The following is a 22,854-nucleotide window of genomic DNA, read 5'->3' as shown; positions in this document are numbered from 1 at the left end:
GGTGAGGAAACCTCTCAGGAGTGAAACTGGGATCCAAGTGACAGCTGGGTTTGAAGACGCCTGTAATCTAAGCTATGAATACTGAGCGCTCACATAATAATGGTGTAATGGGAACTGGCTGTGGATTGTAATGCTGCAGCTGGAGTGATGTCATCTTGTGCATGCGTTTCATGTCCTGCTGAGCAAACAGTCTGATGGTGCCTGTTTCTAACCACTTTTACTCTTTTCTCTCTTTTTTTCTGTTTTTTATTCCCATGATTGTCACCAAACTGCCACTTTTTTGTAATTCCTCGGGTCTGCTCTTTTCCCCAGAAGTGAAAGTAGGTGCATGTGTTGACACTGACAAGAAGGAAAGAAGAAAAATTTAGCTGACTGCACTTTTTGTCTTTCTGTCTCTCTGTGTGTGTGGGCGTGTGCGTGCGTGCACGTGTGTGTGTCTGTGTGTGTGTGTACAGTATGGGCAGCATGTGGGCGCTTTCACATGGGTAGCAGGGCCAAGGCCAACATGGAGGGAAGAAGAAATGAAAGCTTTAGCAGTTTGCAACAAAACTCATTCTGTGTGTTTTTCTAACAGTCTTTGCCAGGGTGGTGGTGATTTTCCTCAATCTGTTACTGTCCAATCTTGGTGAGCCTGTGAATATTGTAGCATTTATTTTCTGTTTTTAGCAGAAAAACTCCTCTGCTGCTGCAGCCCAGCTACTTCAAGGTTTGAGGTGCAGTGAATTTAGAGACTGTATTTTACAGTTTAATTTCTTTAATATCAAAACACTCTGCTTGTTTTCCTCTAACAGCAACAACACTGTAAAACATATGAAGATGGTTTAAATCGAAAATGAACATCCACCTGCTGCCTTAAAAATGTAATTTAAATCAACACAAAAATTACTTTGGTTTTAACTCAGAAATTAAAGTTGTCTAAACATTATTTTTTAAATTCATTAATCTTGAATTGTGAGTTTTAACTGAATTTAATGCTGCAATTTAAACCAAATAATTATTTTATAATTATTTCTTTCTGCATGGAGTTTGCATGTCCTCCTCGTTAATTTGATTACATGTGACAAATTAACAAATTTTTTCAAAGAAAATGCAGAGAAGAGGGAATGATAGAAAGAAAATGGATGGCAGGATTCATGCAAAAATGACACGGTGTTAAAAAAAAAAAGCCTCAACAATGCACTTACTGTTGAATATTATTACTGGGGGAAAAAAACAGTTTATTTGCTTTGATTGTGTCTTTTCAGTTACAGCCTGCTTCAAATCATCAGAAAAGAGACAAAAGAAAAAGAAAAAAAGATGGCAAATTGCAAAAATGTGTTGTTGATGTCTTTATTGATGTTTAAAAAATGTATTTTCTACGCCAGAGGCACCGGTGAATCTGGTGGAGGAAAATCTTTGATGCAGAGAGAACAGAACTCATGATGCGTTCCAGTTCTACTCAGAAATGTGAAATTCCAACTTCCCAGTCGGAAAAATCTTCAACGCCGGAAGTCGGAGATCCCACTGGGAAACAGGAAGCAACTGAGATACAACTTGGAGGGATTCAAACTGTTTTTGTCACTATTCATAAAAACAAACTGTAAAAATCTTTTTTATGGTGCAGATGAGGAGAAAAGTAGATCAACCAACAACATTAAACAGGAAAACGTAATTAAATAACTAAAGTTAAATAAATAATAGGGCTGCACAGTGGCGCAGTTGGCAGAGCTGTTGCCTTGCAGCAAGAAGGTCCTGGGTTCGATTCCCGGCCCGGGGTCTTTCTGCATGGAGTTTGCATGTTCTTCCTGTGCATGGTGGGTTCTCCCCGGGTTCTCCGGCTTCCTCCCACAGTCCAAAAACATGACTGTCAGGTTAATTGGTCTCTCTAGATTCTCCCTAGGTGTGAGTGTGTGTGTGAATGGTTGTTTGTCTTGTATGTCTCTGTGTTGTCCTGCGACAGACTGGCGACCTGTCCAGGGTGAACCCCACCTCTCGCCCGGAACATTAGCTGGAGAGGAACCAGCACCCCTCCCGACCCTATTAGGGACAAAGGGTGTATAGAAAATGGATGGATGGATGAAACAAATAATAAATAACAATAATATCATTAAATAACAGTAAGTTGTTCACAACAATTCCATATCCATTCAGAAACCAACACAGAAAATGAACTGCAGAACAAATCTCCTTTAATATTTAAATATAAAGTAGGCATTCATAATATAAAATCCAGGTAGTTTTTGGTGCAACTAGTAACTCTTCATGACGATATGAGTTTGTTTTAAGTCAATTATTCCTTAATATTGAGGAAAATGTATTAGTTCCATTGTCAGATTATTTCCCATATAACAAGACATTTTTCCAATATTAAAAGTGAAATAATCTGCCAGTTGAACTAGTAAACAGCTCCTGTATCTACTTTCGTGTTTTTCCAGTGATTTTATTTGAGAGTCTGAACTTTGTTTTTAGTCAGCATCAACATTACCGTCAAGAGTGGATTTAATGAGATAAATCCGCTCTCTTATGTAGCAGACTGAATTGCACCTGTACTTCAGGGCGTTTGTCCAACCACTCAGAAGCAGCAGCGCGTGCAGGTGTGGCAGCGATGTCAACCCGGAAGTGAGTTGTTGTCAGCAGAGAGGGACGCGGCAGCCGTTGAGTCGTACACTCCGCGCTCCTCTGTCAGAAACAATGCCTGGAAGCTGCAACCCTCAAAGATTTGGCTACTCGGTCATGAAGTTCATCTTGTTCTCCTACGCCTGCGTGTTTTGGGTGAGTGTTGCTGTTAATGTCGTATTTTTGTTGAGAGAGTCCGACAGGCTGGCTGGAGGAGAGACTCGGTGACACTGAGCTTGTTTATGTCTGCCGGTGTTTGAGAATATAAGTTGTTTTCATTTTGTTTCGTTTAGTTCTAGTTTCCGATATACAGTGATTTATGACTGCAGCTCAGATTATTATTTTTTGTTTGTTTGTTTAAAACCTGTGGAGTAACGATGTCGCTCATATCAGAGTTTGCGCTTCTTATCTCTTGGCCACACCCTCCTCTGCTCACCTTTACCCCAAAAAGCGGCTTTTCTTGAGAAATACAGAAGCAATCAGATAAAAACAAAAAACAATCAGGGGATCTTGAAACTATGTTTGTATGTGTGTCACTCGGATTAGCGCATGATCAAATCGCTCATTTTGTAAACAAATAATTTGCTTCAAAGCAATAAAGCTCAGTTTCTGTAAAGATTTCCTCTAATTTGGGGTAAATTAGCTGCTTCAAATTAGCTAATCTACATGCTTCGGGCTGCTTATGTTAAGCTATAATTGTGTTGAATAAGATTTGAAGACTATTTTGTGAAAATGCTGTGTCAGAGCTATGAACACAAGCAGTACAAGACTCAAGGCGCATGTCATTGTGGTCAGGAGTCTGTGGGATCCACACAATCTGTGTTAAGTTCAAGTTCCTGTAAGTTACAAATGTCAAAAGATTTTTAACTCAAAAACACGACGGGCTGCTGGATGAATGACTGCCCTAGCACCCATCCACCAGGCTTAGCAAGTTATCTTGGGGAAACCTTGAGCTTAGGATATTAGAAGGATCATTTAACTTTAAAGAGACATATTCTTTAGATTTTTAAAAAAAAATTTATTTACACCATGTAGGACCTCCCACGTCTCAGTTCAGCTGGAGCAACATGCTGACGGGTTGCATTCATCCTATGATAATCTGTCTTTTCCCTAACAGAGGTAGCGCTGCAGCTGGGCTGCATAATAGAAGGAATAACAGTGTATAGGCAGACTGACACTCCAGTTAAAAACCACTTATCTGTTTCCAAATCGTTTTGGCATGGACAAGCAGAGGACAGAGATGGCCCAGAGGAAGCAGCAGTCGGTTTATTATAGGGACTGAATGCTGCGCTGACGGTGGGAGGAGAGGAAAGTAATTCAGCTGCGTTTGTTTTGCTTCCACAGGTTGCGACTTTTTTGTAATAAAGTAATTTTCTATTCAGGGCCTGAGAAGAATGTAGTTAACCTGAAAAAATACAAGCAGTTTCGGTCTTATTGTTTTCTCAAGAAAACGTAGACACTCAAAATCCACTCAGTGATTTATTGATTAGATGCTAGCTCAGCTTTTCCTTCTTTTAATGAATGTTGTTCTCTGTACTGGCTTTCTGCAAGCTTTGTTGATTATTGCAAATACTGAAGTAGTAACCAAAAGCAAATAGCACAGAGAAAGCAGTTTGGAGGGAAATCAGAGTTGCTTGAACTTTCAGAGATTTAAATTTTTTAATTGATACAGATACGTCTGACCTGTTTTCATTCTCATTGTCTGTGTTGTTGAACAGGAAGTGCCAAGGATGTAAACAAGCCAAGTAACGGTTCCTTACAGTGACACAACAATTGTCTGAAACATGAGTAATGTCCTGCATGCTCTGGTCAATGATTTAAGTAACAAAAAGACAATGGAGCTTTTTAAATAGGAGCTAAAACTAACCTTTAAGTTTATGAGAAAACCACAGGATTTCACTAAATATTTTGAGTAAATCAGTAGGAAAGGATTTCACCAAATATTTTGTAAAGATTGTATAAAATCCGTTCAAACTAAAGAGTTTAGTGGGACTGTTAAAGCAAAATCTGCTCTATGTTTCTGTTCATGGCTGATGCATGTTTCCAATGTTAAACTTTGTTGATGGGCTTTTTTGGGTCTTTCTTCACCCTCACTCTTTAAAATGTCCACGTCGTTCATGCTGCTGCAGTTCAACTATTGGAACATTTTGTATAGATTCTTCACAGTTCAGGAAAACACTTAACCAGCTGGTAATTACTGGACTGCGGTCATCTGAATCAGGAAACATCTAGAACCTGCACAGTAATGTACCTTAAGAACCAGCGTTGGGAAACACTGCTAGTTACCCTGAGGTACGGCCGTGTGCATTCATGGCTGTATGTGCAGGACTGCAGATATAAATGACGAGTGGGTGGATCTTGGCTTTGAAAATTCAGTTTTTCAGAAAATTTAAATATTATACAAGGCAAAATATTTTTTGTAAACAGACTCAACAATGCAGATGTGGCCAACCTAGGCGATGTGGGCATTATCAAAATATTTTCTGTGTCAAATGGTTGCAATAATTATCAATATTTGGATAAAACAAAAAGACTTATTTCTAAAAAGTTGTCGGATTAAACAGTAAATTCTCTCAAGAATTGAAGAACTTTATGGATTAACAATCTCAGTCTCTTTACTAGCAACGTTTTAATATGCAAACCTCCTTTGCAGTTCTATTTAAAAAACCATATTAAAAGTATTTCAAAGAAAATATTCTTTAGAAAATCTAAATATCTCGCCGCAAAGCTACTTGAGATGTGTTTGCAAGCAGCCAATGCAGGAACGCCATTTGTTTTCCTTGTTGCTGATTGGCTGAACTCCCAAGAGCAGACCTAGGACAACTATGGACGTTATCTTCTCTTAACACACATTGAGGTATTTTTGGTGTTTGAACTGTGTCAATTTTTTCCTCCAAAATGAATTTAATCTCTAAATAATATTTCAATATTGAGCTGAGACTGCAGAATGTATCTAATACATCAGATTCAGTCTGTTAGATTAAAAACGACCAGTAAAGCAGCTATTTCAGTTTAAGAAGAAAAGGCAGAAAGTCCTGCTGATTTGACTGTAACAACCTGCCAGTTCTAGTCAGAAAACAAGTTTTACATGTAAAAGGTCTGACGATGGTTTCACAGAAGCTGCACCTCATCCAGCTACGCTTTGTTCAAATTCCTGAAATCAGTTTATGGTTCAATATCATGGTGACGTTCAGCAGGTTTTAGAATAAAATGCTTAACATTATAATTGCACACAGACTATTATGAATCACAAAGGCATATTTAGGACATAATTTAAATAAAATTAACTCTGTGCAGACAATAATAACACGAGTCAGTGCTCTAAATTTTAAAATCACATTGAGCTTAATAGATATTGATTATTGACTATAAAAGCACCAGCTAAGTTTTTATTGCATCAATACAGGGAACAAAAAATAGGTATGGCCAGGATTACTTTTTAAAATGCACATCACTCTGCTTATGAGTCTTTATTTTATTTTAGACATCTTAATTAGCTTTTAACGAAAAAAAAAAAAAAAGTCAAAAGTCTGCAGGAAGGAGATCCTGACACAGCCAGTCACCATCTGACAGACTAACATAATGAAAAACACGATTTAACACCAGTTGGTTTTTACAAGTTCAGTTTTCCATTATATTAAACTGTCAATCAATGTAGAAATACTTTTACTGAAAACACCTTCTAGTTTTTTTAAATTATACGTGTCTGACTATACAATTGCAGAGCTGGGCAGCAATAGCACAGATAAGAAAGTTGGAGTGTGCAGAGATAATTTATTCATTTCATTACTTTTAGGCCATCAATTAAAACAGCACTGGCTGAGATTTTCTTGTATCAATAACTGAAACTTAAAAGAAAACACTGGAAGGAAAAAAAATCAAAAGTCTCAGCCACATATCAACCTGCTTATCTCTCTTTGTTTTAGACATTTTAATTAACTCTGGCAAAAAAAAAAGAAGATGTTTAAAGTCTGCAGGAGGCAGATGCTGGAACGTTGAGTCAGTATATTTAAATACCAGTTAAATTAAACTGCCATGCAACAGAAACACTTTTATTCAGAACTACTTCTGTATTTATTTTTATTTGTGACTATAGCCAAACAAACATAAAGGGAACCAGGAATCGGTAGCACAGATGGGGAAGTTGGAATGTGCATTGGTAATTTATGCATTGTGTCTGAATCTAATTTACAATATTTTTGATTTTAAGTGAAAAACTATACATATTAATAGTTTATTACAATATTCCTGCAAGAAGTTACGTTTGCTGCTTATGCAAAGGTTTGTGCTGATAGAAGTGTGTCATTGAGTATCATGACGATGATGTAAACTTAAATATTTTGTAATATAATCCTTTCCTCTCCTGTTTTACACGTTCTGCTGTAGATTTTAGGATAACACTGTACATATACAGGAAACTAATTTGGATTTGAAAGCTTTTGAATTACTTTTAAGGATGGAGCTGATGTGTTCAATGTCAGCTGAATTAAAAATTACTTAATCAAACAGACCGACTTGATGAATCGGTTCATTTTGGGTCCGTCCCACACGTATCCAGCTCCCATCAGTGATGGACTCTGGTAATCCTCAGTTGGACAGTACTTCTTGTTTAAATACATTTCCCCCTCTGTTTTCTGAACTGTTTCTCAGTTTCAAGCTCGATGCTTTCACAAACGTACTGTGGAGATATTTTAGCAGTCTGGCAGCGTAACCTCGGCCTGCTTCCTTCATATCACTCATCTGCAGCTTTAAGTGCACACAGATAAACAGAGGCCTGCCTGTGTTACTGTAATTTGCTCCTCCACGGTAAAAGCTGAGGCAGAATATGCTTCCACCTCTTTTTGTTTGTAGTTTGATAAGATTATGAAGAATGGTGTGCAGCTTTCCTCTTCAATGTTTTTTGCCAAAATGTGTTTGTATTGATTCAGAATTTGAATTCCTTCCAGACAGATTTTATTTTGTTAATGTTTACAGCAGGTTTTTAAATGTTCTTAAGGGTTTTCTCTTCTCCCTTGTAAGATGAATTAAATCAGTCTGACCCTATAACACATGGCGAGTTGGGACAAGTGAAGAATAACAGCTTTTGAATCTGTGACATCTACATGAGTGGAAAAACTTGTTTTTTTTCTTCTTTTACATTTGTTTTCCTTTTTTTCTCTCCAGAATTTCTTTTAAAAATATTAAAAAACAGAATTCAACAGGGAAAATAAATGCTAGAAAATAAAAATAAAAATTACAATCTAAACAAATTTGCCAGATTCTTTACTTTGCTAAGAAGAAACCTAGTTTTTCACTATGTAATTTATTTTTACATATTTGTTGAAACTGTTTTGACAGTATGGTATGAAGCACTGGAAGAAGGCAGAGGAGATATTTTTTGTTGTGTTTTACAGATATGCCTCATACCATACTTTCATGTCACAACAGTTTTAATATATTGATATAAAAATATATTTCTTAATAAACATTGCATATTGCAGCTTTAAGCATTGGTAGGAATACCAAGATTTTAAAAAGTTACTTGTTTAAAACCGCTAAAATGTTCTTTTAGAAAGTCTTTTCATTAAGATAAAGTTCCAGATTGATGAGGGAAAACTAATGATTTTCCTCCTACCTGTAGTTGTGCACTGATAGTCAGCTGGCTGCCAAACCTTTCTTTAAAGTGTTTATTGTGGTGTTGTGTAATATCTGGGTATTTTTGCAGTAATGGGACAGGACATTCCTTCATTTTCTTGTGATTATCACCATACTGTAATGGGGGAAATTTTATGCCATATTCCAAGAGCACATATTTTCAGTGTGAAAACAGGATTCCAGGTCTTTGGTTCTCAAAACTTCTAAAACCTGTACTTACATTTTCATTTTGTAAGCAGGACTTCATGTTTTTGGTTCTCAAAATGTCTAATGTTTGTACTTGCATTTTATTTTGAAAGCAGGACTTCATGTTTTTCTTATCAAAACTTGTAATACTTGTACTTAAAACATCTGCTCTTTCAAATTTTCACTGTGCTTTCTCAAACCTTTCTCTTCGCTCTCAAATTGTGTCTCTGCTCAGAACAAATCTACGCTTCCAAACCTTTCTGCTCGCTTGTGAATCATTTTTCTGCTCTCTCAAAACAAAAAAAGTACCGTTACCTGGCAACCTCTCAGCCAATAGAATGAAAGTGTTGTACTTGTCCTTCTACTGCGTGTGCCTGTGTGGCTACTATATATATGTAAATATGTATATATATATGTATATATATATGTGTGTATATATATATGTATTTATATATATATGTATGTATATATGTATTTATATATATATATGTATGTATATATGTATTTATATATATATATGTATGTATATATGTATTTATATATACATGTATATATATATGAATATATATGTATATGTATTTATATATATATATATATATATATATATATATATATATATATATATATATATATATATATATATATATATATATATAGTATAAGAAAATGGATCCACAGAACCAACCAAGTTATTACTTAGTCACGACATGATATCTATTATAAGTTTATATACATTTTCTGTGAACAGTGATGGAAGGATAGATAGATAGATAGATAGATAGATAGCATGTCATGAGTAAGTTGTAACACAGTTGGTTCCCATACAGTTGGGAGCCACAGAAATCAGTCAAAGGACCACAAATGGCCCCTGGGCCGCACTTTGGACACCTTTTCACTAAATAGTATGTTTAATGTGAGCAGAATTTTTGCTCTTAAAAAGAGTATAACTAAGATTAGCAGGCTAATTAGACAGGCTATTGTTACGCCCCTTAGGAGTAAAAACTCTGTAGGGGAATAATGAAAACACGGACACAATGTTACTACTTTCGTCTCCAGTGTTGTAATGGAGGAGCAGAACCGTTACATTAACGTTCCCCTACATTCGATCAGACAAAACCAACCGAAACCCGAACGATTAACAAACTGTCATAACTGAAAATCTAAAAGGTTGAACTTTTCAAGAATTATAAACAAACATAGCCGGAAAAGTAACATTAAAGAAAATACATTGTTTTTAGACTTCATTAAACTTAGGCTACCCTTTAGCATATCTGTCTGTAGCACCGAACTTGAAAGACCAAAACAATCGATCGCAGATCACTAGATCTTGTTTTCGCTTTTAGTTGTCTAAAATAGTTTTATAACCACTACACACTCCCCTTCAACAGAAATGTCGTCCTCGACATTCAACAAGGAAAGGAGTAAGATGACAAACCTTATCCATAAAACCATAAAGAGATTACTTGGTCCATACACAGGCACTTGATCTAATCAAAGTCTTTAAGTGCTAATATCAAGTCCAAAAAAAAAGGTGGATCAGCAATACACAAACACAGGATCGTAGGTGGACATCTGAACTGGCTCCGGCCAAGGTCTATACCTTGCTTGAAAGGGTCCACAGTAGTGCACTGGGTCAAGCCAATATGTAGACCTTGGTGGAAGTCCCAAACTGTAACAAGATGGATAACCCAATTCATCATAGGTAAGTCGCTGTGGTGGTCGCCGTTCTCTCCTAGGCCTATCTTGTACTTGCTCATCTCCACTGTGGTCCTCACATGAAGGAGGTGACATGGATGGTGGTAGAGGGTTGTCTCCACAATTTTCCAGTTGTTCAGACGCTCCATCTTCCACTAACAGATCAGGCATCGCTTGATCTTCCTCCAGGTTTAACGCCGTCTCTTGGTCCTCTTCTGGCCTTGTTTCTCCCCTTGCTGCTGTGGGCTCAGGGTCTGCCGACACATCAGTGTGCTCCTCAGCAGTGGGACCTGTTTGTTTGTGTGGCTCAGGGGATGGGTAGTAAAACCATTCATCTTCTGAATCCTCATCACTCACGTCCTTTAGTTCACTATTATGTTCACTGTCACTTGTCTGTTTTGAACCTTTTCTTCGTGATCTGGCAACTTTTAGGGGAACTTCCAGAGGTAGGTGATCACAGGGAAGTAAGAGGTTGCGGTGTAGTATCCTACTATCTCTCCCCTTTCCTTGTTCAGGTACCACCTCATATACAGGAGCATCCTTATTTACTCGCCGCACAACCTTGTGGATGATGTCCTCCCAATGGCTGCGGAGTTTACCAGTCCCACCTCTTGGGGTCAAATTCCTAACCAGGACACGGTCTCCAGGTTCCAGCTCTGAGCTCTTGACTTTGCAATCATGGTTTCTTTTGCCTCTTTCAGCTGATTTTCGTGCATTGTTCTGTGTTATATCATAAGCCTGTTGCATTCCTTCTCGCCATTTTCGCATGTACTCTCTGTGATCAGGTGTACCTGTTTCTGGTGTCAAGCGGAAGAATACATCAATTGGCAGTCTTGGAGTCCTTCCAAACAGAAGAAAGAAGGGGGAAAAGCCAGTGACTTCACATTTTGTGCAATTGTATGCAAAAACCAATCTGTTCAGTGACTCTTTCCAGTTGGACTTCTCTTTCTCTGTAAGGGTCCTCAGCATTTGTATGAGTGTACGGTTGAAACGTTCGACTTGGCCGTTGCCCTCAGGATGGTACGGTGTTGTCCGCGAGCCCAAAACTCCAGAGGTTCTTTTTAGTTGTGACATGAGCTGGTTTTCGAATTCACCACCTTGATCGTGATGAATACGTAGGGGGAATCCAAATTTTAATGCATAATCATTGAAAAGTTTATCAGCCACAGTTTTTGCTGACTTAGATGTTGTGGCATAAGCCTGGGCGAATCTTGAGAAATGATCAATTATGACCAATATGTACTCATATCCACCAGCCGACTTGTCAACATGCAAGAAATCGAGAGAAACCAACTCAAAAGGCTGGGTTGTAACAATATTTGTAAGAGGTGCCCTAATCTCTCGGCTTGGTTTCTTCTGTTTTATACATGTGCATCTCTGTGCCACATAGTGCTGAATGTCATGTTGCATGTATGGCCAGAAGAATCGTTCTCTCACCAATGAAGTGGTTCGATCAACGCCTTGATGTCCCATGCCATCATGTAGTTCCTTCATAACGGTTGCTTTATACTTTTCAGGCAAAATAAGTTGTGTCCGTTTGGCTGTCTTTCGACGCAGGATGTTGTCATCATCCAAAGTCAGTTTTTCCCATTCGTGTAGTAGTCTTTTACTCTCTGTGCTGAGTGATTTTAGCTGTTTTCTGTCTGGTTTTCTGTCTGGTTAATCCATTTGCCACCGTTTTTTTTTTCTTTTTAAAGAGTTGCGGGGGGAATCACACAAAGGAGAAACTTACTGTGTTCAAAGCAGTTTCCGCATCTGAGTGATGACTTGATGAAGCCAATGCTTTTAAAGACAAGAAGTCCTCTGGCTCCACTCTTCTTGTGCGTGTGTGCTCTGATTCTTACGAATGAGTTGAAACATTTTTTTATGTTGGCTATTGATGAAAGAACGTTTAACAAAACCTTTAACTGATTTTTCTCTCTAAACTCAGGTGAAACACATGCGGTTGTGAGGGCAGATTTATCATAGTTGTCAGAAATGACTCCCAGAGGATCAAAAATTAAAGCTTTTTAAATAAAAATCACTTTTTGTTGAGATTGATGGAGCTGTGGTTGACGTTTTGGATACAGAAACATCAGTTAAGCTAAAGTCAGTACAGGTGGGATGTTGCTGTCGGGCTTTTGTCTCGGTGTGAGGTAATAGGTCTGTAGTCTCAGCTGGAGTCTTCCTGCATGTTGTGGCTGTTTGCTTTAAAATTGATCTTGAAAATGATGAAGTGTGTGCATGGTCGTTTGTCCAGGATGTTCCTGTGTTGGTCCTGGGATTGACTGATTACCTGTCTAGGATGTACCTCACAATCCCCTCTGGCAAAACCTGCAGCCCCACAGAACAGCTGAGGACAGTTTTCTCTTTGGAGTCACTTCATGGTTTTACTGTCTGAGAAACTTAAATTGTTCAAATGCCTGGATATGATTCTCTGTTGCTTCATTTGTTACTCTGGGTTTCTAATTCCACAGTTTGGAATTTAACATTTTTATGTTTTGATTAAAAAAAAAATTGGAAAAATATTTTCATTTATAGACTTTGCTTCCATTCTATTGTCTGAACACATTCTCCTTTCTAAACAAGGTGAGGCAGCGTATGGTTCCTATAACTGAAAAACTATATACAAGTGTTTCATATGAGTCTATTGATAACTATTGATCAGTTTTTGTTTGTTTTAAAATGGATGAAATGATTCCAAACTGGTGACGTAACCAATCTTGTTTCATCCAGATTTTTATTTTCAAGCAGTAATGAGGCTCAGTGGTGAAAACATAAACTGCTGCTGCGCCAGTTACTCAACAGGCTGATGCTAGGTAACCACGTGTTACTCAACAGGTTGTTGCTAGGTAACCAAAGAGGGAGGGAGTTGATGCAACCTTATTTAGCTGGCAGTGACAGGTTGAGTCTTCGTACATCTCCCAGTTCAGTTCTGGATCAGAGTCCAGTGAAGTCACCTATCAGACATATTATCTATTATTGATCACATGTCTATCGCGACATATATTGTTATTGATCAACCCTAGTTTCTATACTCCTCAACTTTGGAGAAAGCTCTCAGAAACCTGAGATGTGCAGAAAATGTTGGCTGCTTTAAATCACAAACGAAAACTTTTTTTTTTTTTTTTTTTTACAGCAGGTTTTCAAAGAATCAGACTATGAAACGTTTTGCCTGTTTGTTTTTTCTAACAGCATTAGAAACATTAGTATCCACCTCTGGAGCTACAATCCTTTAATAGGATATAAATTTAAAATAATGCTTCAATCTAAAGTTGGATTTAAATTTGTCTGTGATTATTGTTACAGATATTTATATCTATAGTTTAACACATTTCTTTTATGTAATATTTTTTACTGTGTGACGCATTAAGCTCTCTAAGCCCAGTTTTAAAGGTATTTGTTTTTCCTTTGATGTCCTGTAAATCACTTTGGATTATCTTATGTATGATTAGCGCAATATAAATAAATCCTTCCTTCCTTCAAACTCTAGCTGGTTTTATTGAGGTATTGCAGCAATTAAACTAGATGTTAGTTTAGTGAAGGGATTGTCTTTCACAGTTTGTTAAAAGTTTATATATTCATCTGAATGTTTGCAAACATTTGCTATTGAAGTCTATAAGGAGTAATTATAACTTTTTCTTTTAAATCTAAGAAACATTGATCCATTTCCTCATTAGTGTGAATAATAGAAATAATTGCCTTGCAGACAAAATGCAACTCGGTTTTTTATTTGCCACATTAAAACAGAAGAAGGAATCCAATTAAATGCAGTTACATTATTATTCACTCCCATCAGTCTCATGCAAATCCAGTTGCATTCAGTGCAGTTCTATTCAAATTATAATCCAGACAAACACAATACTGTTGGTATAAAGTCAAAAAGCGACCTGTCAATACTGTGGCTTTTCACAAGGTTTGATTTTAAAGTTTATTATAATAAATGGTGGAATGATTGTATTATTTCTTTAATCCACGATCCAACTAAAATTCTATCTGTTCATAAATTTAAATAATCCACCCTGACTGAAAACCTCTTGTGTTTCCAGCTTATAGGGACATTTATCCTGGCCATTGGCATCTATGCAGAGGTGGAGCGACTGCGTTTTAAGACCCTGGATGGTTTGTTTTTGGCCCCGTCTATAATCCTCATCCTGTTGGGAATTGTGATGTTCATCGTTTCCTTCATTGGAGTTTTGGGCTCACTGAGGGATAACCTGAAACTTCTGAATGTGGTGAGTATTTGAGCTGTTGGTGGATTTTCTAAATCAAAATAAATAAAAAAACAAACTAAGAAGTCCTGTGATCACGATGTTACTTTTCGTCCCATAAAATCCCTCTCTGTGAAGTGATTATTTGTTTACAAACACACCGGATGTGCGCGCAACTCGACTGCAGAAAGAGCTGGCCCATCCCTTAAGTGCTCTCTGGTTACCATGGTTATCTGCATTTATCTTGGTGTTTCAGCATTAGCTAGCATGTTGTCAGCATACTACAAGTGTTTATCCCAGCGTGATGAAATAAGTTATGCTGCTAAATTGACATTAGTGAATGAGACGCATCTTAATAACCCATAAGCGTTAAATGCAGGCGTGTCGATAAATGACGAGAGAAAATGGGACAAATGTCAGATATTACTTACTTGCTAACAATTTTGTTAACGCTAAGCTGATCAGCTCTCAATAAGAGATGTCGAGTCCTTTTAAATAAGACAAATTTATACATTTTGACCAATAAGGGCACAGGAATAAAGGGTTTTACTAAAATCAATGTTTTTATTAGAAAACGAAAAACAGAATTTGTTTTCCTCCTCTCTACCCAAATAGTTTAAGTAAAAAGATTCTGGGTAAAAAAATAAAACATAATTACATTTGAAATTCACCTTTAGATTAACTTTCTACTTATTTTGAAAAACACACATAGCCTCTTTCTTTTCTTTTTTTTTTTTAAGTGAATGGTGATTGAGATTATTACATTGTGTTTGTCCTGTTTCTAAACCATTTAATTCAGTTTCTTGTAGGACATTTTTCCTTTGCCTCCATTGAAGCTGCATCGTTTCTGCTTGTCATGCTGTGTGCAGGCTTTGTGTCACAGCGGCATTTGATCTTATCTGTGTTAATATGAATGCCATAAACTGTCTGAGAGCTGTACTGTTCCTCTAAATTAGGTCAGTCATTAACATGATTAAAATTTACTTCTAACAATTGCAAATAGATTCAGAACTGTCCACAGTGTGATGCATCTAAAATTAAATTATTCCCCTGTTGTTAAACTGCCTTATTTTTCTTATTAAAAACCAAATATCTAACATTTTTTTCCTGCAGTATTTAACAATTTTACATTTGAAAATGAACTGAAGCTGCAGGTTTACCAACAAGGCGGCTCTACGCCTCCTGAAGATGATATAAACAGCATTTAACCAGTTTTCCAAGTACTACCGTCCCATCAGGGTTATTTGTGTTGAATATATCCTTTATCGTCTAAACATGCTTTTAGCATCCCTTCATCAAATGCTTCTCTGAAGAATCTCTTTTCTTTAGGTAGTCATCCATTAAGGAGTATTGTGTAGCCTTCAAAACCTGCCAGGTTGCTCTGCAGCTGCCGAAAATAAAACCTGAGCTGCAGCCTCAATGCTCCGTCTCGAATAAATGTGGTCAATTTTCACTCCGATTTGAAACTCTTTCTCCATGGGGGGCATCGACAGAAGATGGTGTATTTCCAGTGTAGAAAATTACAGAACTATGCTATAATTGTTTGCCAGCAGCAGTTTGGGAGGCTTTGCCCTCTGTTGGGGACGTCCATACAATCCCGAACTGCCAAACAGCAAGTGGCTCTTTGCTGCTTTGCTCACAGTTTAGATTTTCTTCAGGATTTTGGCAAAATATAAAAATATCTTGGAGGTTCTATTTAGTAAGGAGAAATGTTGTACAATATTCCTGCGCAGAAAAAGAGACATTTAAAAGGAGGCTGAAGGAAAACAGCAGCATGGCCATCATGGCCACCGACTAGTATAAACATCTAAATAGTTTTCTTCCTCTCCAAAAGATTGTGATCTATGTTCTTAAATGATTAGCAGTGGGGATGCTGTTTGTTCTTTTCTAGAGTTTAAAACTCGTAGTTGACCCTGTAGTTTGTGATCCTTCGCCAAATCCAATTTAGTGTTTGATCAGAAGCCAGTTTGTGCCACGACTCGGCCTGTCACAATAAATCTATTAATCCCATGATAAATTAAAGCGAGCTCAATAATTTCTATGATTTACTGGATGGCACGATTCTTCATTCTGGTGTGCTTTGTCTCAACTAGACTTTTTTTAAAGGGCAGTTTTGTTTACTGAGACTTCAAAATTTATTTCATTTGTTGTTTCTGTCTTATTTATTTGGGGTATTTAAAATGTCTTCCAGTTCCAGTGTTAAATGTTAAAATTTAAAGTTTATTGATCTTTAAGAATGTGTTCTTGCATTCTTATGCCATTGCCATTACATTACTTGAAAATGGCCTCAAAACAACATTATCGTTTGTTGCAATAAAACAACAATAAAACAAAACTTTGTCTATCAGCTCAAAGAATATTCTCCTAGAAATTTGGTGGCTTGTCAACTTGCATTTTCTCAAATCTCAGTTTGGGATTTTTAAAAGTATTTTTCTCTGTCAGGAGCCATCCTGGTTGTTTTTTTCATGTTACGGTTCAAAAAGCTGCAGCTGTTGTGATCAAAAGTGGTGCACCCTTTACATTAGAGCTCAGGATGAAGCTTTCTAAAGTGTTTACTTATCTCTTCTTTTCTTTTTTTTTCTTCCATTCACACTATTTGATTGACACAGAGCTGCATTTCCTGTTGTGGTAAAAAAAGTTAATTATAGACTTGGTTGAAGTCTGTAATTAACTTTTTTTATATATTTTCTTTGCTATCACAAGGTGAAGATGCTCGGAGATGGCCTTGTAGCCTTTACCACTAACGTGGGCATCTATAATCTTCTTTTTAAACTCTTTAGACAGCTCTCACTTTTATATTATTTGCATAACTAGCCTGGGTCATATTTATTCATTTTAATAACTGAGTTGCTTATTAAAAAGCTTAGTTTTAAGTCAGCCTTTCTCACGCTGTGGTCCATGGGCGTCCCCTAGTGGTCGGAAAGGTACTGCATGTAAGCGACCGTTATTTACCGTGACGTCAGCTCAAAATGCGACGCTACAGCTAGCTTAGCAAAGGATTGTGTTTAAGAATAATAATGAATAATAATGGATTAGTGGCTTAAAACCAGGTCACTCAAAAGAAAAACTGAAAATACCAGTGGAAAGAAAACGATGCCAGGATTACTTGTATGACTGGAGGAAGTCAAGTCATACTTGATGAGAGTTTTGATGTGTCGTTCACTGGAGATTCGTTTCTTTTGAACGAGTCTGTGCAGTGAAAGGTAGGACTCCAGTCTTAGGTAATTTTTTACGACTTTGCTTGCTTAAGATGCTCTGATCACACGTCAGCTATTGTTATTTTTATTTAATTAAAAATTATTAAAATAATTTATTTAAATATAATTGATAAAAATGGGTGGATAATTTTTTGTATTTAATAGTGCAGAAGAATTTTTTGTTTCTGCCAAAGCTACACAAGTCTATTGTTTTTAATTGTGCTTCTACAAATACTACAAATAGTCCTAACATGTTATGAATGAACACGACACTTCACAACTTCTCTTTTTATTTCCATGTGTTTGACATCATTGGAAAGCTTGAAATCCACACTTTCAGAATCTGTAAATAACCAAAAGCACCCCAAATAGATGTATTCATGATTTATTATGGCCAGTCACATTTACAAAACAGCGCCAAAGTCAACAATACGTGAGTTAAGAGAGTAATATTTTAATTTAAAGTTGTACGTATTGTATGTGTTATTGCAGGGCAATTTAAAGTTGGTGATCCATGAGGATTTGTTAAATGGGTTAAGTGGTCACCAGTCTGAAAAAGTTTGAAAAACACTGCTTTACGGGTACCAACAAATGTGTCCATGCTCATTTTACAAATTTATTTTCATAATTTGTATTGTTTGAAAGAGTTTAAGTGTAAGAACATTTTTCTTTTGCTTCCTGTACCTTGTCTAACCTGAACAGCCTCAAAATCCTTCCATTATCTGTGGATGAATTTTTGGATGTTGACTTGTATGAACTTTTGACTATTACTCCACATAGAGCGACTTGAGCTCCAGGATGTTGCTTCTTTCTGGTTCCTCTTTAACATTTTCATTGGATTAAGGTCAAGACTATGATTTGGCCTTTTCAAATCATTAACTTTATTTTCTTTTTTCCTTAGCTGTTCTTTCCAACAATGCCTTGTGTGCTTAAGGTTATTGTCCTGCTGCATGACCCACTTTCTCCTGAGATTCAATTCACATATATGAAACTGACATTTCCGTGAAAATTTGCTGGTATTTTTCACATTTCAGTACACTTTTATTTGGATAATGACAGTTCACAACCAAAGCTGCCTCAGGGATCTTTACAAACAGAAAAAACCCATCACATTTTCATTCAAGCATGCATTTGGCCAGCGTCTTCTAACTCCACGAAACAAAAACGGCCACCAGTTGTCTAGATTGGTTTGGTGAAAGGAAAGAAAGGACGTAAGCGAGAGAAGCAGCAATAAGCATAAGGAAAGCAGAGGAAATGTTTGTATTGCATCACTGAAGGAACCCAAATAACCTGAGGATGCAACAGTACAGGATTTCCTTATATGTAGCTAACATAGATGTCTATTTTTAATTGAGTAAACAAAGATTCTTGAAAAAAGTTTATGATAAATCTGAGTTTTACCAAATGAAAACCTCTAAACTTTCAAAATATGAAAGTAGTTTATGTAAACTCTGACTTAAAACTGTAAAATTTTATATTTGGTGATTATTTGGTGCTGTGACAGACTGGCGACCTGTCCAGGGTGACGCCGCCTCTCGCCCAGAACGTTGCTGGAGATAGACACCATCACCTCCCGACCCCACAAGGGACAAGGGTGTTAGAAAATGGATGGATGGATTATTTGGTGAAACAAATGCTGTCAAAACTATTACTTTTGACATGCATCTATAAAATTTGTTTTTATTTAGCTGAATACTCCACACTTCTCAGCTTTATTTTTTGTTTTGTTCTTTAAGAATATTTTGAAAGGCTAGTATCATTTTGTAAATTTCTGTCACACCAAGTCAGAATAAAATGTCGGTTTGTATTTTGGTGTAAATCAAGAATAGCATATTTTCTTTCAATGTTTAGGATTCTAGATCGTCCACGATCCAAACGAACATAGATATGTGACCATCCAGACAGAAAAGAAGTGGTTCATAAATGTGTTTTTGCTTTTGGAGAACAGAAAGATTTTCATTTAAACCTAGTAGTTCATCCTTCCATTTTCTATAACCGTTTTAGATATTTAGTCATGAAGGAATGAATACAAGCAGTTATGGTTAAATACTGATTTAACAGTGCTGCATTAACTTTGGCCCAAGAAACAGGAAACTCTATGATGTCATTGGACCTTTAAGAGAACAAAGGAAAAACACTTTCACCACTTGTGAAGATGACATTTGGAGAGGAAAGTGCAAATCTTCGCTGGCAGATGAAGGCTGCTTCTGGGTTTGGAGGAGTTTTCGACCCAAAGCTATGCCAGTTCACCCACTTCTGATGCGGGCTGGCGCCCCCAACGAGGGAGAAACATGGTGGCAGATCGTTCTGAGAAATACAGATTTACCAAGTCCAGCTGAACACCACTGATGCTGCTCAAACTAGAGCTAAAAAGATGCTCTAACTTTCCAAACTGAGCTATTCTAGCCAATCAAATCCTCCGATTTGTTAATCAATCAATCAAATTTTATTTCTATGGTATCTCAAAGTGCTTTACATCACTTTGAAAATGGGAGGTTGGAGATCAGCCTATTAATTTTATAGAGATGAGTAAGAGATTCAAGAGGCATCTGCTTTCACCGCCAGCTTCTAACTTTGTACAAACCCTGATCAAACCTTTCAGCCGTTCCTGGACCGAAGCTGAGGATGCAACGTCTGCAGGCTGTTTACCATTCCTGCATGCCCTAGGCTAGCCTTCAAGGAAACCAAGTTGCGAGCCAGTAGCTAACAACTCTTGACACAGAGCTGATCTCGCTCATCTGTCGAAATATGATCACAGTAGATGCGGTACCTGGGCAGGAATGGTAGCTTAGGATGATAAATTGACCTTTTTCTCATTAGTTTTAGTAGTTGTGTATTGCTAGCTCAGCGAGTTGGTTGAATAAATGGTTAAATCAGTGAATGTAAATTAATTTTGTTAATGAACTCTGGTATATTTAAGAGAAGTTGTGCTTATTCCATACGCATAGTGTAGCATCCTGCTGTTTTCTTATTCCTTTAAAAATAATAATAAAACAGGTAGGATAAATAACTGACACTTAATCTTTTGTATTTATCATATATATTTATTTCTCTGTTAAAACTTTGTAATTTTTTTAACCTAAATTACTATTTTCATTGATAATTTTCATAAGGAATTACGATAGTTAATTCACAGGCAAAGTGAAAGATACTCAAATACATTTTGATGCTTTAAAGCAGCGATATCCTGGACAGGTTGGCAGTCCTTAAATATTTCACATTAAAACACTACATCTTGTTTATTCATTTTACAAAACAATGTTTTTCTCTACCAAACCAGTGTTTTAATGGTAATTTTGAATTTGTAAACATTTCCAATAACCTCTTGAGACTTTTTGGCATTTATAACTTCACGCAGATTGATTTGGAAACTCTTTGCAATTTCTGCTTCTGAAGTAATTTTTGCTAATCAGAAGTGACGCTGTTGAATTACCTTCATTTATGCTCCATCTGGCAGATTGTTGATCACTTTAGAAAAAAACACTGTCTCTATCAAATATGGCAAAAAATGTCAATAAAACCTACTTGGAAGTCCTTTAAATACAATTTATCATGGTATTTTTCCACAAATAGGGTGTAAAAATTAAAGTACATCCATATTCTGATGGCTTTTTGTATTATTATTGTAAACATGTTGCAATAAAAACATGTTTATTGCAACATGTATATATAAAAGTTTACATCTGTTTATCCACATACCTATCAGAGATATCACTCTTATTCTACAATGCAAAATTATTAATATGGAGAAAGTTTGTCTCATTTGATGAAATGGGATTTACTTCATTTATTTCATAAAACATCTAAAGTATATCCTGGACTCTTCCAGACAGAATGAAAATGAGAAGAAAGATTTGATGCTGATTGTGTAATTTATGAAACAAAAATAAAATGCATGAAAGGTAAATTTATCATTTCTACTTTGATACAAATCAAGAGAAGGCGCTACGAATCAAATAAACGTGTTTCCTGATCTGAAAGTTTTGCCTCCTCTCTGAGGTGATTTTGTGGAAAGAAGTACAAGGAAAGAAACTTCAATTTAGGTTTTTCAGAAAATAATCATCTTTTAGTTACTTATGCCAAAATTGGGTCCACAAGCTGTTGCGTACAAAACCCCCATTAGAGTAACTTTCTTTTTATTTTAATCAAAATTATTTTATTCTTGTAGCAATCAGATTTCTATTGGAATATGACAAAGATGGAATAATTGCCTTTCTACTATGACTCTATAGCACTGTTTAAAATAAAATCTTAACATGCAGAACAATTTTGAAGGTTTAAACTTTTAAAAGATTCTGTTGAGAAAGTGGAAATGAATTCAATCCCCCAAAAGACAATAAGAACTGTAGCAGATGAGGCAGTTTTTGTTTCTGAACTTTTGAATTTGTTTATTCCTTGTTGACTAATTTATCTCCTTTCTTTGTTTTGTCCCAGTTCATGTTCACCCTGCTAATTTGCCTGATCCTGGAGTTGCTGGGAGGAATATTGGGACTGGCGTTTCGCAATCAGGTGAGCTACCTGAGGTTTTAGGTTTTTAATTTGAAATGTTTCTACAGCTGGATGGACCTGTGAGAGTTATGAAGCAGAGAATCAGACAGCATGCAAATGTTAAACAAACCAAAGTCATTATCATTTGCATGTTATCAGTTTTTCCTTGCTCCTGGACGCAGCTCTGTGTTGTCTCCATTCCAATTTCCTCCTGTCGTTTTGTTTCTCTTATTGTATTTTATAATCTGTCTGCAGTTTATTTTCTCATTGCGTCACAGCAATACATCAAGCTAGAAGTAAATAATGCAAAGTGATTTTGTTTGTTTGCAACCAGAACAACAGAAGCGCCTGTCCACAAAACAGCTGCATGAATAAAAAGTTTTCTGAAAATGAGAGCAAGAAAACGCCTAAATTGTCTGAGATGTTTAGGGTCTGTTGAGGGAAATATGAACCATGTTGGTTTTCTTCCACACAAAACATTTCAACATGTTGGAAGTGGAACCTTTAAAAGGATCTATGATTAGTTGTAACAATCAACTTTTTCTGAGCCTTCTGACTGGACACTTCTCCATCAGACGGTCACCAAAGTGCCAGAAAAAGGAACGCCACAGTAGCTCAAGATCCAGTTTGAAGACTTATCTCAACCATGTCCGATGTTGTGTTTCATCAAGTCAACAGTCAGCGCAGCTGCCTGTCAATAAATGCCAAAGCAATTCATGCTTCCCTCTTCTGTGAAGCTTTATGGAGTGTTTTGTTTTTGTTTTTTTCAGCTGGCCTTGGCATCTGCCCATACAGTCACCAGAGCCAATACCAGGTTCAATAAAAGCATGCTTTCTCTGTGCTTCATCGGCCATCGAACTCTCCTGGCT

The 22,854-nt window shown here is 36.7% G+C and overlaps 1 protein-coding gene across 1 annotated transcript in view; it reads left to right on the top strand.

Annotated features, from left to right (window-relative positions):
* Positions 1-2,531: 2,531 nt before the first annotated feature.
* Positions 2,532-22,854, top strand: part of tspan15 (tetraspanin 15) — a 34,296-nt gene continuing 13,973 nt past the window's right edge. The window contains 3 exon segments of the mRNA XM_044136487.1: positions 2,532-2,751; positions 14,139-14,324; positions 21,932-22,006. Coding sequence (XP_043992422.1) covers positions 2,671-2,751; positions 14,139-14,324; positions 21,932-22,006 — 342 coding nt within the window. The 5' untranslated portion in view covers positions 2,532-2,670.

The sequence above is a fragment of the Gambusia affinis genome, linkage group LG02 (genome assembly GCF_019740435.1).
Source record: "Gambusia affinis linkage group LG02, SWU_Gaff_1.0, whole genome shotgun sequence".
NCBI lineage: Eukaryota > Metazoa > Chordata > Actinopteri > Cyprinodontiformes > Poeciliidae > Gambusia > Gambusia affinis.
Note: the sequence above shows the minus strand (reverse complement) of the source record. Positions and strands in the feature narration are given on the sequence as shown.